This window comes from Loxodonta africana, chromosome 2, assembly GCF_030014295.1.
Source record: "Loxodonta africana isolate mLoxAfr1 chromosome 2, mLoxAfr1.hap2, whole genome shotgun sequence".
In the NCBI taxonomy this organism is placed as follows: Eukaryota; Metazoa; Chordata; class Mammalia; order Proboscidea; family Elephantidae; genus Loxodonta; species Loxodonta africana.
The window spans coordinates 110,239,851-110,258,293 of NC_087343.1; the positions used below are offsets into that span (position 1 = coordinate 110,239,851).

Consider the following 18,443-nt stretch of genomic DNA (forward strand, 5'->3'; position numbering starts at 1 on the left):
TCCCCAGCTCACCTCTAAATGCTTCTGTCCTCCCTGGAATTTTAAACACTCTAGTCCTCTGCAGCTTTCTGTCTTTAAATATATATTTTTATAATCTAATCCAGTTTTTCTAGTCATCTTCTGTAGAAGCATTGGCTTGTTGCAAACTATTCCACCCTATCCCACTTTCATGGCTTTAATGATCAATTATTTGATAATGATTTTACAATATATATCTTATTGGATCTTTTTAACTAAACTTTGTTTGTTGAATTTATAATATAATTACATGTTTTGGAAAACAAAACCATATAAAGAGATACACTAGAAAGAGTGCTTGTTTACGCCCCTGTCTTTACCTTCATTTCTAGAAATTACCATTTTAATTACTTTCTTGTTTATATTTTCAGTGGTTCTTTATGAAAATACAAGTAACTATAAATGTGTATCTCTATATTCTCCCTTTTCTTCATAGAAAGTAGCATACTATATTCACTATTCTTTACCTTTATTTTTTCATGTAACAGTATATTCTCAAGATCCCTTCCTATCTGAACATAGAGATCCTCCCTGTTTTATACTGTTGCATAGTATTGAATTCTGCAGAAGTGCCATATTTACCCAACCAGTTCATTGCTTCTGCACATTTAGGTCTATATATCCAACTGACTATTAGAATTAGAAATTAAAATTAACAAAGTCATAGAGTACAAGGTTAAAATACAAAAATGAATTGCATTTGTTTATACAAGCAATAAACAAGTATACATGATACATACAAGTATACTATACTATGCCAAACATTGAAAACATCAATTACCTAAGAACAAATATAATGAAGGAGGTATAAGACCTCAACTCCAAAAATTATAAAATATTATTATGAAAAATAAATGAAGATTTAATTAAATGGAAGTATTATACTTCATTGATGGATTGAGAGACTCATTGTAGTAAATATAGAAATTCTCCCAAATGGATTCAATGACATTCCAATCAGAATCTCAGTATTTTTTTTTATGGACATTAACAAGGTTATTTTAAAATGTATTGGAAATACAACGGGTCAAAAATTATTGTCTGATTGTTTTGTTTTTCTTCTTTGGTGACTCCAATTATGTGTATGCTAGATCTTCTTTTCCTGTCTTCTATATTCATCACTTTTTTCTGATACATTATTTCTTTATTTTTATTTTAAATTTTTCATTTCTTCACTTTTTTCTATGCCTCTTACTATGATATTTATATTTGCTTTTCTTCCTTGTGTGATTTATAATTTATTTTTCATTTCTGAAATTTTTTTTCCTTTTATTCCTTTTTTGAGTTCTGTCAGTTATTCTACAGCTTCCTTTTGTCCAGTTATTTTCTCCTCTTTTCTGGCCAGGATTGTTTAATTTTTTTATTTTACATACAGTTACATTTATATTTTTATCTGCTTTGTGGAAACATTTTTCTGGTGAGTTTTTATTGTCTATAGTAAAGTAATAATTGATAATTTTCATTTATTTCATTATAACTATTTTGTTTGTAGGCAGCACATTTTCATTTCCTATTTACTCATATTTGAATGAAATAGATTTTATTGATCTAGAGGCAGAAGATTATGGGGGTGGTACATAGGTCAGAGCTTCCAGGCTTCAAAGCTGAAGGATTATCTCCTTTGTTAATATAGAAGAAGATTCAAATATGGTTCTTCTGTATATCAGCATCTGCTCTGCCTCTCCAAATCTAGCCTACTTCAAAAGAACTTCTACTGCCAGTCTTGGACTTCCAAGATTGTTTTATATTCCTTTCTTTTTAAGGTTATGCATTAATTTGTAGAAAGTGTATTTTGCTGGCACTTTTTGAGATCTGTCAGGTCTGAACCTTCTGTACACTTTTCAAGCCTTCTCTCTCAGTATCCGTATAGAGGTTCTACCTAGGGTCTGCTCCTAGAACTTCCATCTCAAGGTGGCCCCTTGCCTTCTGAACAAGACATATGCTGGAAATATCTGAAATCTGTCAACACTGAGACCCTCTTCATATTTCCTGCTCTTTGCAGCATCTTTGTAACTCTCCAGGCTGGCTTCTAGTTCTGTTTCAATTTTGGCAACACATATGCAATTTCAATTTTGTCAATTTTTCAATTTCTTTGGTTTCATAATTTTACTGAAACTGTATTGTATACACATGTTTATTGTCATTGTTGCTGCTTGTCTGGTTACCAGGATAAATGAGAAGATTCAGAATGAAACATCAATTATTATCTTTCTCATCTCACTGCTGGAAACATTTGCTTGAATGTCTCACGTGAGCTTTAAATATGTCATAGTCAACATTGTACTGATTATCTTCAATCTCAGCTTGCTCTTCTTGCGTTTTCTGTCTGGATTTATTCAGCTCCCTAAAATAGAAATCTGGACATGATGCTAGATTTCTCAGTATTCTATACCATACACATCTAAATGACACTTGCCCTTTTTTCCTTACTAAATATTTCTCAAATATGTTCTACCACCTCTATCTCTAAGTACCACTACTAAATTTTAAAATGATCTCCTAAGTACTTTCCTTTTTCTCCAGTTTTTCCCCTCAGCTCCATCTTCCACACTATCTTTAAATAACTCTGTCTAACATGCATATCTGATCATTTTTACTCCTGCGGTTTACAGCCTTCAATGGCTCTTGGATGTACACAGTATGACATTCTTCAGATTAACATGACAAAGAAGGCCTCACATCATCGGGCTTCTGACCTAGCTAAAATCTCTTTGTCCCATTCACCATCATGCTATCCCTGTTATAACATACTTCTTGCCGAGATATTTCACCCATTTTTGCCACTACTTTCACTGCCTACTCTTCCTATTAAGTTTTTGTACCCAGTCTGCCTGCATAATGAGAAATCAGTTATCTTCATAATCTGTTTCAAGTTTCACCTTCTGTAAGCAACACCACATACAGAAATTGTCATTTTCCCTGCTTTAGTCCCTGGTCAACCTGTACAGACTTTAATCGAGACACCCCTACGAATTCACTGCACTTCTTTTATGTGTTTGTCTCTCCCTATCAAACTCTACCAACTTAAGGGCAACGTATATATAGCTACAGTGCCAGGCACAGGTGAATAAATAAAAAAGTCATTTCACTGTATTGATCCTAGTTATATCTTGCCATCTAAAGCACAAGTCCATTGAAGGCAGAGACCACCTGTGCCCAATATAGATTTTTTTTTTTTGTATATATTTGATCATGTTTTCTAATCTGCTTTCCTAGGGGGTAACAAATAACCCCTTATGATTTAAGTTTTATGTTAACCCTTTGAAAAAAATAATTTTAAATTAATCTACACATCTTATGCAAATAAATAAATTAAAAGAGAGAGAATTAAATGTTGCATGAATTTTGATAAGGTAACAATTTTTCTGTAGAGCATTTGCTACCATGAAATGCAGGGTAAATTATATAATATTTTAAGATATTCCTAGAATTAGCTTTCTTATGTAATAAATTAATAACAATTATGACAAATGCATACATACCGGAGAATGGCCACAGTGCCTGGTATACCAGAAAAACCAGCAAATACAATCGTAGAAAAGAAAAAAGCAATAAACAAAGGTAATTTATAGCACTTTGCATCACATTTCCCAGATTCAGCATCATTAAAATCACCTTGATCATCTTGAGTTGATAATCCTTTGGTAATGCAAGAACAATTGTAGTATAGCTATGAGTAATGAAGACAGGAAACAATCTTTCAGAAATATAGTCATGAAGCAAAAAGTTTTATTATTACAAAATAAAAATTAGATCAGTAACTATGGACAGTTTGGCCATTTTTATTAACAAATACCCTTATATTAAACCTGCCATTTTTTATTTAGAAATGCAACAATAATGATAAATTCAAGGTATTTTATCTGTTAAAGAATTATTGTGTATGTGCGTAATTATAGTTACTTAGGAAAAGCTTTGTTAATTTAAGAAATTTCCCCCAAAATATTTATATTCAATTTCATAAGCATTTGGTGGACAACTATATAAATTGAGAGTAATTAAGAAAAATGTAAGAAATTAAATGGAATTTTAGCTGGGACTTGAAATATGGAGAGTTACCCAACTGTGGAAAGTTTTGGATCTACACTGAAAAGACAAGACTTTATTTTGTATGTAATGGTGACAGGGCCAAGTTACCAATTAGGCATAGTAGTGCATACCTTTATGGGGAGCCATAAATTTTTATGGGAAAGCTAATGAAAATTTGTAGTTTTTATTGCAGGGTTGATAATTCAAGGAAGATGAATCTGGTCATATTTTGTAAGAATAACTAAACAGAATTTGGAGGTACAGAGACCAGTTAGCAATTTATTAATCTATGAAGAAGATTCTAAACTGCAAAATAATGGTGGTAATCACAAAATCAACAAAAAATATGGAACTAGACTATTAGTGAAGAAGTAAGAATGTTCAAACATGGTTTGAATCTGAGTTATTCAGAAAGTGATGGTTCAAAAATTATGTCAGTTTGGGTGAGAAAGTTGCTAAGTGGTTGCTGGATATGTTGAATAAGAGAAATATCCAACTATATTAGTAATTAAAAGTCTGGGGGGTGAAGGTGGAATATGGATATAAAAATGTGGAAGAGGTGACATCAACACAATGGATAAATTCTCAAAAGAAGGAAACATAGAGAAAAAAGCAGAGAAGTTTGTGCACTGGCAACAGGAAATATGCATACTTTTAAAAAAGAAAGAGAAGCCAGGCAAAGGAATTCAGAGAGAACTGTAAGAGACCAAACCAAATCTGTTGCCATCGAGTCAAGTCTGACTCATAGCGACCCTACAGGACAGAGTAGAACCGCCCCATAGAGTTTCTGGTGGATTCGAACTGCTGACTTTTTGGTTAGCAGCCATAGCACTTATTCACTACACCACCAGGGTTTCCAATAAAAGCCTTAGAAGAAGAATATTTTTGTAAAACAGGGTTTAGATAGCAGAGTTAAATGCCAGACCAACAAATAAGCAAATAAAAAGTTTCTAAGCAACCAAGGAATTAGGAGAGATTCCTGGTTTAATAATAAATAGGAGGTCCTCTGGTCAGTTCTGAAGCATCAGTTTTAATAGTAGGAATAAAAACTATATTTTAAGAGGTTGAGAGACTTACTGGTAAGAAATTGCAGGAAATTTAGCAACAAAATAAAGAAATTACAATTCATTCATTCCAGGATATATTTTTAGTGCATATGTGCCAAACACTATTCCAGGTGTTGGAAAAACTCAGTGAACAATACAACAGAAATCCCTCTCCTAATGTAGAAAACTTTCTACTTGGTGGAGATGGGGAATAAAAAACATTATAATGTAGCATATGGTGGCAAATAGTATGGAGGGAAAAAAAAAATAAAGCAGAGAAAAAAAGACAGGGAATGTTTGTATATGTCTGTACTTACTGTCGTCAGGGAATGCCTCAATAATGATATGATATTTAAGCAGAGATCTGAAGAAGGAAAGGGAGTGAGCCATGTGGTTATGTGGAAGAAGAGTGCTCCAGGCATATCAATAATTACATTAAATATTAGAGGTCTAAAAACTCCAATTAAAAGTCAGAGATAGAATGGGAGAAAAAGCACCTTGGCTACAGGAGACACTTTTAAAAACTGGAAAATAAATGAAAAGAAATAGAATGTCATGCAAGCAGCAAAAGAAAGCAGGAATGGCTAGTTAATATTGTATAAAATAGACCTGAAGCAAAAGAGCATTGCCAGAGACGGGCAGAAACTTTTTTAAATGGTAAAAGAGATAATTTGTCAATAAAATGTGACAATTATCAATGTGTATGCACATAATAACAGAACCTCAAAACACATGAAGCAAATTTTGGCAAAAATGAAGGGAGAAATAGAGAATTATACAATCATATTAGGAGATTTCTGTCATACACATTGTCCAGTATTTAATCCAACATTACCAGGCATGCAAAGTGACAAAAACAACTGACTAAAAATTATGAGCGAATCAAACAATATAAACAGAATTGTGGGTGATCTAGATAGTGAGGTTAGTAGCAAGAATTTTAAAATAGATGATTGAGATCATCTATAAAATAGAAAGATGGATAAAATTGCTTCAATGATGTAGAATTTCACCAGGAAACTATATATTCTAAAAACACAAATGCTGGAACTGAAAAATAAGAGAGAAATTGGAACCTCAGTAATGGGTCTAACTGCAGAGTAGGACACTATAAAACAAAGGATTAGTAATTGGAAGATAGGTCAATAGAAAATAAACACATTTAAAAGAACAGACAAAAGGAGATGGAAAATACAGAAAAGAGTGAAAGAGAATAGGAGGACACAGTGAAAAGGTCATTACTACTCATGATAGGCAGATTCTAAAATAGCCTCCAAGACTAAACAAAAATAAACAAACCCATTGCTGTTGATTTGATTTCAACTCACAGCAACCCTACAGAACAGAGTAAAACTGCCCCATAGAGTTTCCAAGGAGCAGCTGGTGGATTTGAACTGATGACCTTTTGTTTAGCAGTCCTACTTTTAACCACTGAGCCATCAGGGCTCCCCATATTTTACATAGCTTGCATAATCCCTAGGACTGTGAATCGATTGGTTTTACTTCTATGATTAAGCTATGTTATATTGTATAGTCGACTTTAATAAAAAAGATTATTGTGGGTAAATCTCACCTAATTGTGTGAACCCTGAAGTCAGAGATTAGAAGCACGAGAAGAATTCAACTTGAGGGAGAATCTTTGTTGCTGTCTTTGAACAGGAAGGGGCCCATATAACAAAGAATGTGGGTGGCATCTAAGAGCTGAAAACACCCCCAATAGGCAGTCAGCAAGGAAACAAGGACCTAAGATTTTACCGGCCAAAGGAACTGAATTTGACCAATAACCTGAATGAGCTTGAAAGTGAGTTCTTCCACATAACTTCTAGAAGGTAACACAGTTGGGCCAGCTACCTAATTTCAGGCTGTAACACAGAGGACCCAGTCACACCTCCTCCAGCACTCTGACCTTAGAACTGTGAGCTAATAAGTGGATGTTATTAAAAGCCATTAGTTTGTGAAAATTTAGTATGTCGTTGTTAGGTGCTGTCGAGTCAGTTCCCACACGTTGCATCCCTATGTACAACAGAACAAAACACTGCCTGGTCCTGTGACATCTTCACAATCATTGTTATGTGTGAGCTCATTGTTGCAGTCACTGTATCAATCCATCTCTTTGAGGGTCTTCCTCTTTTTCACTGACCTTCTACTTTACCAAGCATGATGCCTTCTCCAGGAACTGATCCATCCTCGTAGCATGCCCAAAGTATGTGAGACAAAGTCTCCCCATCCTAGCCTCTAATGAGCATTCTGGCTGTATTTCTTCCAAGACAGATTTGTTCATTCTTTTGGCAGTCCATGGTATTCTCAATATTCTTTGCCAAAACCACAACTCAAAGGTGTCAATTCTTCTTCCATCTTCCTTATTCATCATCCAGCTTTTACATGCATATGAGGTGACTGAAAATATCATGGTTTAGGTTAGGTGCACCTTAGTCTTCAAGATGACATCTTGTTTTTTTTAACACATTGAAGAGGTCTTTTTCTACAGATTTGCGCAATGCAATGTGTCATTTGATTTGACTGCTGGTTCCATGAGTGTTGATTGCGGCTCCAAATAAAATGAAATCCTTGACTACTTCAATCTTTTCTTATTGGTCCCATTGTGAGGACTTTTGTTTTCTTTATGTTGAGGTGTAATCCATACTTAAGGCTGTGGTCTTTGATCTTCATCAGTAAGAGCTTCAAGCCCTCTTGACTTTCAGCAAGCAATGTTGTGCCATCTGCATATCACAGGTTGTTAATGAGTTTTCCTCCAATCCTGAAGACCCGTTCTTCTTAATATAGTCCAGCTTCTCAGATTATTTGCTCAGCATACAGATTGAACAGGTATGGTGAAAAGGTACAACCCTGACACACATCTTTCCTGACTTTAAACCATGTAGTATCCACTTGTTCTGTTCAAATGATAGCCTCTTGATCTATGTACAGGCTCCTCATTAGCACAATTAAGTATTCTGGAATTTTCATTCTTCACAATGTTATCCATTATTTGTTATGATCCACACAGTCAAATGTCTTTGTATAGTCAATTAAAACACAGGTAAACATCTTGCTGGTATTCTCTGCTTTCAGCCAGGATACATCAGACATCAGCAATGATATCTCTGATCCCACATCCTCTTCTGAAACTGGCTTGAATTTCTGGCAGTTCCCTGTTGATATACTGCCGCAGCCACTTTTGAGTGGTCTTCAGCAAAATTTTGCTTGTGATATTAATGATTATTGTTTGGCAATTGCTACATTCGGTTGGATCACCTTTCCTGGGAATAGGCATAAATATGGATCTCTTCCAGTCAGTTGGCCAGGCACCTGTCTTCTAAATTTCTTGGCATAGACCAGTGAGCACTTCCAGAAGTGCATCCATTTGCTGAAACATCTCAATTGGTATTCTGTCAATTCCCAGAGCCTTGTTTTTTTGCCAATGCCTTCAGGGCAGCTTGGACTTCTTCCTTCAGTACCATCAGTTCTTGATCATATGATGCCCCTTGACATGACTGAACGTCGGCTAATTCTTTTTGTTATAGTGACTCTGTGTATTTCTTCCATGTTCTTTTGATGCATCCTGTGTCAATTTCATTTTCCCTGTAGAATCTTTCAATATTGCAACTCAAGGCTTGACTTTTTTCTTCACTTCTTTCAGCTTGAGAAATGCCAAGTGTGTTCTTTCCTTTTGGTTTTCTATCTCCGGCTCTTTGCACATGTCATTATGATACTTTGTCTTCTCGAGCCACTCTTTGAAATCTTCTGTTCAGCTCTTTTACTTCATCATTTCTTCAGTTCACTTTAGCTACTCGGCATTCAGTAGCAAGTTTTAGAGGCTTTTCTGACATTCATTTTGGTTTTTTTCCTGTCTTTTTAATGCTCCCTTGCTTTCTTCATGTATGATGTCCTTGATGTCATTCCACAACTCATCTGGTATTCAGTCATTAGTGTTCAACATGTCAAATTGTTTCTTGAGATTGTCTCTAAATTCAGGTGGGATATACTCAAGATTGTGCTTTAGCTCTCGTGGACTTGTAATTTTCTTCAGGTTGAACCTGAACTTGCATATGAGCAATGATGATCTGTTCCACAGTTGGCCCCTGGCCTTGTTCTGACTGATGATATTGAGCCTTTCCATGGTCTCTTGCCACAGATGTAGTCGATTTAATTCCTACATATTCCATCCGGTGAGGTCCACATGTAGTCTCTCCGTTCATGTTGTTGAAAAAGGTATTTGCAATGAAGAAGTTATTGGCCTTGAAAAACGCTATCATGTGATCTCCAGCATCATGGCTATCCTCAAGGCCATATTTTCCAATTATCAATCCTTCTTCTTTGTTTCCAACTTTCTAATTCCAAACACCAGTAATTATCAAAGCATCATGTTTGCAGGTTTGATCAAATTCAGACTGCAGAAGTTGGTAAAAATCTTCAATTTCTTCATCTGTGGCCTAGTGGTTGGTGTGTAAATTTGAATAATGGTCACATTAAATGCTTTTCCTTCTAGGTATATGGATCTTACCCTATCACTGACAGCATCGTACTTCAGGAGAGATTTTGAAATGTTCTATTGATGATGAGTACAATGCCATTCCTCTTCAGTGTGTCATTCCTGGCATAGTAGACCATATGATTATCTGATTCAAAATGGTCAATACCATCTATGTAATTAAGGTTGACTCTACTTTGAGGAGGCTGCTCTTTCCCAGTTGTATTTTCAGTGCCTTCCAAACCTGAGGGGCTTATCTTTCAGCACTGTGTCAGACAATGTGTTGCTGCCAGTCATAAGGTTTTCACTGGCTAATTCCTTTCAGAAGTAGAATGTCAGGTCCTTCTTCCTAGTTTGTCTTAGTCTGGAAGCTCTGCTGAAACACATATGCCATGGGTAACTCTGCAGGTATTTGTCTACTGGTGGCATAGCTTTCAGCATTCCAGCAACACACAAGCCCCCATGGTACGACAAACTGACAGATCTTTTAAACAGTTGGGGGGGGGGGGTGGAAATCACTGCCAATCTAGAATTCCACACCCAGTGAAAACATTTTTCAATAAGGAAGGTAAAATATGTTCTTAAGTCAGAAAGAAAATAATCCCATATTAAAGTATAAAATTGCAAGGAAATGGGTAAATAAAAGTGAATATTGACTGTACAGAGCAACAACAATGCCTGTTCCCACTGCCGTCGAGTTGATTCCGACTCACAGCAACTCTATATGACAGAGTAGAATTGCCCCTTAGGGTCTCGAAGGAGTGGCTGGTGGATTCCAACTGCTGACCTTTTCGTTAGCAGTCAAATGCTTAACCACTGTGCCACCAGGGCCCCACACAATAATAGTATGTGTCATTTTAAATATATGGAGAGAAAAGATACACAACAAAAATACCACACAGACGGGAGGTGAATAAATGAAGTTAAAACATCCTAAGGATGTTTGGAAACCCTGGTGGGGTGTAGTGGTTAAGTGCTACGGCTGCTAACCAAAAGGTTGCCAGTTCGAATCCACCAGGTGCTCCTTGGAAACTCTGTGGGGCAGTTCTACTCTGTCCTACAGGGTCGCTATGAGTCAGAATCGACTCGACGGCACTGGGTTTGGCTTTTTTTTTGTTTGTTTTAAGGATGTTTCAGTTGAAAGATACCCAGAAACCTGACTTCTTTCAATCTTTGGTGCTGTGGATGAGATTGACTAAACCCTCCATTGGTAATTAGCATGAGGCTCCTGTTGGACTAGAGCATCCTCTGAAAGAAACCCCCTGATCTTACTATTTTATAATGAAATCAGCTACTGAAAACAACCAGTCCTAACGAGATCATAAAGAAATTTCCAAGTCCCAATGAAAAGATTATAAAGAAATGCCCAAGGTTTCTTTTATACCTACATAAGATAATTTGAAAATCTTTTATACTGTGGACAAGAAGAATACAAATGGGCCTCAATGAGACAAAATTGCCCAGGAAAGTTATCAGTACATACCTACTATCAGTTTTATTAAAGGTATGCTTTTTCCAAGAAAACTTAGAACTATCTTCAGAGGTATGGTATTTCCTACCACTTGTCTTGTAAACTTTTACTTGAATTTAATTGAAGAGTATCTAGTTCTACCTCATTTTGGCCTTGATGGTGTTTTGAATATAAATATTTAATCAGAATTATTTCAAAGTTGATGTATTTTCACTGAGAAAATATTTTCCAGAGGAAATTCCATTAATACTATACTATTTAGAAACTTGATCATTTGTATATACAGTATTTCTCTTTTTAAAATTTTCAATGTGTTAAAGTTAATTTTCATTGTTACCAATTTTCTCCCATTTGAATCTAATATATTTTTATCTATTTATCAGTTCCAACCAATCAAATTTTACTAATTATAGCTTCCGATATCGTGGGTTTTCCTTTGCAGTCATTATTTCTATAAAGCCAAATTATCTTGTTGGGTCATTTCTGACAGACCTAATTTGAGTCATAAATTCTTTTTTTTAATTTTTATTGTGCTTTAAGTGAAAGTTTACAGATCAAGTCAGTCTCTCATACAAAACTTCATATACACCTTGCTATTTTTTTATATACTCCTAATTGTTTTCCCCCTAATGAGACAGCACACTCCTTCCCTCCACTCTCTCTTTTCGTGTCCATTCTGCCAGCTTCTGACCCCCTTCGCCCTCTCATCTCCCCTCAGATAGGAGATGCCAGCATAGTCTCATGTGCCAACTTGATTCAAGAAGCTCATTCTTTACCAGCATTATTTTCTATCCCATCGTCCAGTCCAATCCCTGTCTGAAGAGTTGGCTTTGGGAATGCTCCTGTCTTGGGCTAACAGAAGGCCTGGAGACCATGACCACTGGGGTCCTTCTAGTCTCAGTCAGACCATTAAGTGTGGTCTTCTTAAAAGAATTTGGGGTCTGCATCCCACTGCTCTCCTGCTCCCTCAAGAGTTCCCTGTTGTGTTCCCTGTCAGGGCAGTCATCAGCTGTAGCCAGGCACCATCTAGTTCTTCTGGTCTCAGGCTGATGTGGGTCATAAATATTTTGTTCTGTCAGTTTTTATTAAGTATCAAATGTTAACACACACACTTTGAGTGACAATCTTGTAGACTATTTCTATCATTGCTAATCACTAAAAATTAATTGTTCCTTAGATAAATATAAGGAAGTTGTAAAGAGTTTTATGAAATCAAAACAGAGCTACTAAAAGGTGTTCCCCAGAAAAGGAAAGGCAGGGGTTGGAGCTGTATATCTGATGACCTACTCTTGAATATACCATGGGATCAAAAGGCTCTTGGGGTATCAAAACATTAATGCCCGATAGTTCTGAGTTACGCTGTGGTGACAAGGTAGACATTTAAATAACCTTTAACTTATTTCAAAATATAACAGAGAAGAGAAGTGGGTATAAGTATAGATAAAGCAAGATTTTCCATGAGTTGATAAATTGTTGAAGATGGGTAATTGGTATATGAAAGCTCAGTATGCTTTTCTATAATACTTAAAAACTTTCCACAATAACATACTCTAACGACTTTAAATGTTATTTTAAATCTACATAACAGTTAAGAAAAAATATTTTAAAATATGTTATGTAATCTTTTTGACATTAATGTTCAATAAAAATCTGAAGATATATTATTAAATCATAAACCACTGGAAAATTCCTATGAGAATCTAAATTAAAGTTGATCAGGTACATTGTTTTCTTGTAATGAAAGATCTATGTGTAATAAAGAAAAGAAAATTGTTATGTAGTTATATAACTAATAAAGAACTGGTGATGCAGTGGTTAAGTGTTTGGCTGCTAACCAAATGTTGGCAGTTCGAATCCACCAGCCTCTCCTTGGAAACCCTATGGGGCAATTCAACTCTGTCCTATAGGATCACTATGAGTCGGAATGGATTCAACAGCAAGGGGTTTTATCACCTTCTAGGGGAGGTAGCATACATCCTAGGAGTGGGGAAATATACCCTTCTGTTGCTCTCCAGCATTACAGTGGTTAAGTGCTTGGCTGCTAATTGACAGGTGGGTGGTTCAAACCCACCAGCCACTCAGCAGGAGAAAGATGTGATAGTCTGCTTCCATAAATACTGAAGTATTAAAAATCCTATGGGGCAGTTCTAGTCTGGCTATAGAGTCACTATGAGTCGAAAAGAACTCAACATCAATGGGTTTTTTTTGTTGTTGTTTTATGGGTTGTTCCCCCCCCCCCCACAAAGACTAGTGAGAGGAAAGAGACAATTTTTAAAGCCTTGGCCAATTAAAAAGTAGAAGCTGGAGCAGATAGTCCATTATTTAGCTAATAGCTCATTTGTACAAATTTAAATTTTTAAAAAATTAACCCAGAGTCAAACAATGGTAGTGTGATCAATTGCTCTAAATGACAAAGAAATATTGAATCTGGACGGTGACAGAAACCCCAGGGAAGTATAAGGTTCTAATGGTAATAGCCTCAAAGATGAACAAATAGGAAAGTTATAAAATCCCAATTCATGTGATGGCAGAAGGACAAACAGGGATAACATATGTTCTGTTTTGACTTATTTGTATTGCTGCCATATGAACCTTCGCTAACTCTCTTTCCTTTCTGGAAAATGTGACAATGTCATAAAGACCTTGTGTTATGGTGAATTCCAACAAACAGTAAAATGACCGATTGCCACATCTAGGTTAATGTGGAGCAGAAATAGAGAAATGGCAGGAAGGTGTGGAGTAGACAATTCCTTATCAGAAGTAAAAACTTAATGAAAGGTGACCAAAAGATAATATTGGAAAACCCATGGGTATAGGAAAGACTTGATTCAAGGCTGGGATTGGGTGACTGATGCCGATACGTAGAACAGAACTAAGACAAACAACATAAGAAGACAAAGCGTCCTCTTAGACTACCTCATTTGAAAATCAAATTTCCAAGTTTGCTAGACAAGAGTAGTCATCCACTGCTTTAAAACCATAAAGTTGAGATGATGTAATATATAGAAGCATGTTCTAATGTAGGAGAATCTCTTCTTTTCCATTCCCAATTGTCGTAAGTTTGTTGTACTATGGCAACATAAAACAAAGGTAATGTTGTTGTTTGTTTGTTTGCTGTCTTTAAATAAAAAAAGTAAAATACGAAAAAGAAAAGCTTATAAAGAGAGCTAGGAATAAAAAACACCATCTAGAAATTGAACATATTACCTGACAAAAAGAAACAATTTTTAAAAATTACCCTTCGATACAGCTTCAGAGCCCACCCACCAAAATGCTTTAGGAATAGAGACACACCTACCTCGCTGGCACTTGGGGAAAGCCTGTCAGCATTCTGCCCCCACTGGAGTGTGAACCCAGCTGCTACTAGAATCTGGTGCACAAAACTATCACCACTACTTCTCTAGGTGGATAGGTGACAGTGTGCACCACACACTTGATGACCCAAAATCAGATTCTACTTAAGAATAGTGAATGGACTCTTAGGCTTATATATCTGCTAACAGCCCAAACCAGCTGGTAATAGGACATAAGTGATTCAAGAGCTACAGCAATCAAGACAGCGCAATCTAGTAGCCCATCTACGTATATTGAAAGGAAACGAAACAAGATAAGACTCAGTGAGCAAACATAGAATAAATCATTACAATATCTTAGAGATGGCTTGGAGACAGCAGTCGATATCAAACCACATAAAGAAGCAGACCATGATTGCTTCTACAACTCCCCAAATTAAAGAATCAAAATCTTTCCCAAATGAAGACACAATCCTGGAATTGCCAGATGCAGAATATAAAAAACTAATTTACAGAATGCTTCGAGAAATCAAGGATGACCTCAGAAATGAAAGAAGGCAATCTACAGAAAAAGCCAAGGAACACACTGATAAAGCAGTTGAAGAACTCAAAAAGATTATTCAAGAACATAGTGGAAAAATTAATAAGCTGCAAGAATCCATAGAGAGACAGCATTCAGAAATCCAAAAGATTAACAATAAAATTACAGAATTAGACAACGCAATAGGAAGTCAGAGGAGCAGGCTCGAGCAACTGGAATACAGGGTGGGGGATCTGGAGGACCAGGGAATTGACACCAATATAGTTGGGAAAAAAAATCAGATAAAAGAACTTTAAAAAATGAAGAAACCCTAAGAATCATGTGGGACTCTATCAAGAAGACTAACTTGCGTGTGATTGGAGTCCCAGAACAGGGAGGGAGGACAGAAAACACAGAGAAAATAGTTGAAGATCTGCTGACAGAAAACTTCCCTGACATCATGAAAGATGAAAGTATATCTATCCAAGATGCTCATCGAACCCCATTTAGGATTGATCCAAAAAGAAAAACACCAAGAGATATTATTATCAAACTTGCCAAAACCAAAGATAAAGAGAAAATTTTAAAAGCAGCCAGGGATAAAAGAAAGGTCTCCTTCAAGGGAGAATCAAAAAGTTCAGACTACTCAGCACAAACCATGCAGTCAAGAAGGCAATGGGATGACTATATAGAGCACTGAAGGAGAAAAACTGCCAGCCAAGGATCATATATCCAGCAAAACTCTCTCTCAAATATGAAGGTGAAATCAAAACATTTACAGATAAACACAAGCTTAAAGAATTTGCAAAAACCAAGCCAAAGCTACAAGAAATACTAAAGGAAATTGGTCAGAAAACCAATAATATCAGATACCAGCGCAACACAAGGTCACAGAACAGAGCATCCTGATATCAACTCAAATAGAGAAATCATAAAAACAAATTAAGATTAATTAAAAAAAAAATGCTCAAAACAGGGAAACATTAAAGTCAATATGTAAAAGATCACAATAATCAAAAAGAGGTACTAAATACAGGTGGCATAGAACTGCCATATGGAGAGTGATACAAGGCGATATAGGACAATACAAGTTAGGTTTTTACTTAGAAAAATAGGGGTAAATAATAAGGTAACCACAAAGAGGTATAACAACTCCATAACTCAAAATAAAAACCAAGAAAAACATAACAACTCAGCAAACATAGAGCCAAATACTATGAAAATGAGGAACACACAATTTACAAAGAAAAACGTCTCAGCACAAAAAAGTGGAAAAATGAAATTGTCAACAACACACATAAAAAGGCATCAAAATGACAGCACTAAACACATACTTATCTATAATTATGCTGAATGTAAATGGACTAAATGCACCAAAAAAGAGACAGAGAGTCTCAGACTGGATAAAGAAACACGATCCGTCTATATGCTGCCTACAAGAGACACACCTTAGACTTAGAGACACAAACAAACTAAAACTCAAAGGATGGAAAAAAGTATATCAACCAAACAATAAGCAAAAAAGAAGAGGAGTAGCAATATTAATTTCTGACAAAATAGACTTTAGACTTAAATCCACCACAAAGGATAAAGAAGGACACTACATAATGATAAAAGGGACAATTGACCAGGAAGATATAACCATATTAAATATTTATGCACCCAATGAGAGGGCTGTAAGATACATAAAACAAACATTAACAGAACTGAAAAGTGAGACAGACACCTCCACAATTACAGTAGGAGACTTTAACATACCACTTTTGGAGAAGGAGGGGAAGTCCAGTAAGAAGCTCAATAGAGACACGGAAGACCTAATTGCTACAGTCAACCAACTTGACCTCATAGACTTATACAGAACACTCCACCCAACTGCTGCAAAGTATACTTTTTTTTCTAGCACACATGGAACATTCTCAAGAATAGACCACATATTAGGTCATAAAACAAACCTTTGCAGAATCCAAAACATCGAAATATTACAAAGCATCTTCTCAGACCATAAGGCCATAAAAGTGGAAATCAATAACAGAAAAATTAGGGAAAAGAAATCAAATACTTGGGAACTGAACAATACCCTGCTGAAAAAAGACTGGGTTATAGAAGACATCAAGGAGGGAATAAAGAAATTCATAGAATGCAACAAGAATGAAAACACTTCCTATCAAAACCTCTGGGACACAGCAAAAGCAGTGCTCAGAGGCCAATTTATATCGATAAATGCACACATACAAAAAGAACAAAGAGCCAGAATCAGAGAACCGTCCCTACAACTTGAACAAATAGAAAGTGAGCAACAAAAGAATCCATCAGGCACCGGAAGAAAACAAATAATAAAAATTAGAGCTGAACTAATTTTTTTTTTTTTAAAATGAATTAGAGAACAGAAAAACAACTGAAAGAATTAACAAAGCCAAAAGCTGGTTCTTTGAAAAAATTAACAAAATTGATAAACCATTGGCCAGACTGACTAAAGAAATACAGGAAAGGAAACAAATAACCTGAATAAGAAATGAGATGGGCCACATCACAACAGACCCAACTGAAATTAAAAGAATCATATCAGATTATTACAAAAAATTGTACTCTAACAAATTTGCAAACCTAGAAGAAATGGATGAATTCCTAGAAAAACACTACCTACCTAAACTAACACAATCAGAAGTAGAACAACTAAATAGACTCATAACAAAAAAAGAGATTGAAACGGTAATCAAAAAATTCCCAACAAACAAAAGCCCTGGCCCGGACAGGTTCACTGCAGAGTTCTACCAAACTTTCAGAGAAGAGTTAACACCACTACTACTAAAGGTATTTCAAAGCATAGAAAATGATGGAATGCTACCTAACTCATTCTATGAAGCCACCATCTCCCTGATACCAAAACCGGGTAAAGACACCACAAAAAAAGAAAATTACAGACCTATATCCCTCATGAACATAGATGCAAAAATCCTCAACAAAATTCTAGCCAATAGAATTCAACTATATATCAAAAAAATAATCCACCACGACCAAGTGGGATTTATACCAGGTATGCAAGGCTTTTTTTTTTTTTTATGCAAGGCTGGTTTAATATTAGAAAAACCATTAATGTAATCCACCATATAAATAAAACAAAAGACAAAAACCACATGATCTTATCAATTGATGCAGAAAAGGCATTTGACAAAATCCAACACCCATTCATGATAAAAACTCTCAGCAAAATAGGAATTGAAGGAAAATTCCTCAACATAAGAAAGGGCATCTATACAAAGCCAACAGCCAACATCACTCTAAATGGAGAGAGCCTGAAAGCATTTCCCTTGAGAACGGGAACCAGACAAGGATGCCCTTTATCACCGCTCTTACTCAACATTGTGCTAGAGGTCCTAGCCAGAGCAATTAGGCTAGACAAAGAAATAAAGGGCATCCGGATTGGGAAGGAAGAAGTAAAATTATCTCTGTTTGCAGATGACATGATCTTATACACAGAAAACCCTAAGGAATCCTCCAGAAAACTACTGAAACTAATAGAAGAGTTTGGCAGAGTCTCAGATTATAAGATAAACATATAAAAATCACTTGGATTCCTCTACATCAACAAAAAGAA

The 18,443-nt window shown here is 35.8% G+C and overlaps 1 protein-coding gene across 1 annotated transcript in view; it reads right to left on the reverse strand.

The window, feature by feature from the left end:
• SLCO6A1 (solute carrier organic anion transporter family member 6A1) overlaps positions 1-18,443 on the reverse strand; it is a 131,636-nt gene that overhangs the window by 18,735 nt on the left and 94,458 nt on the right. Inside the window, exon 11 of the mRNA XM_064279698.1 lies at positions 3,501-3,688. Coding sequence (XP_064135768.1) covers positions 3,501-3,688 — 188 coding nt within the window. The remainder of the gene's footprint in view (positions 1-3,500; positions 3,689-18,443) is intronic.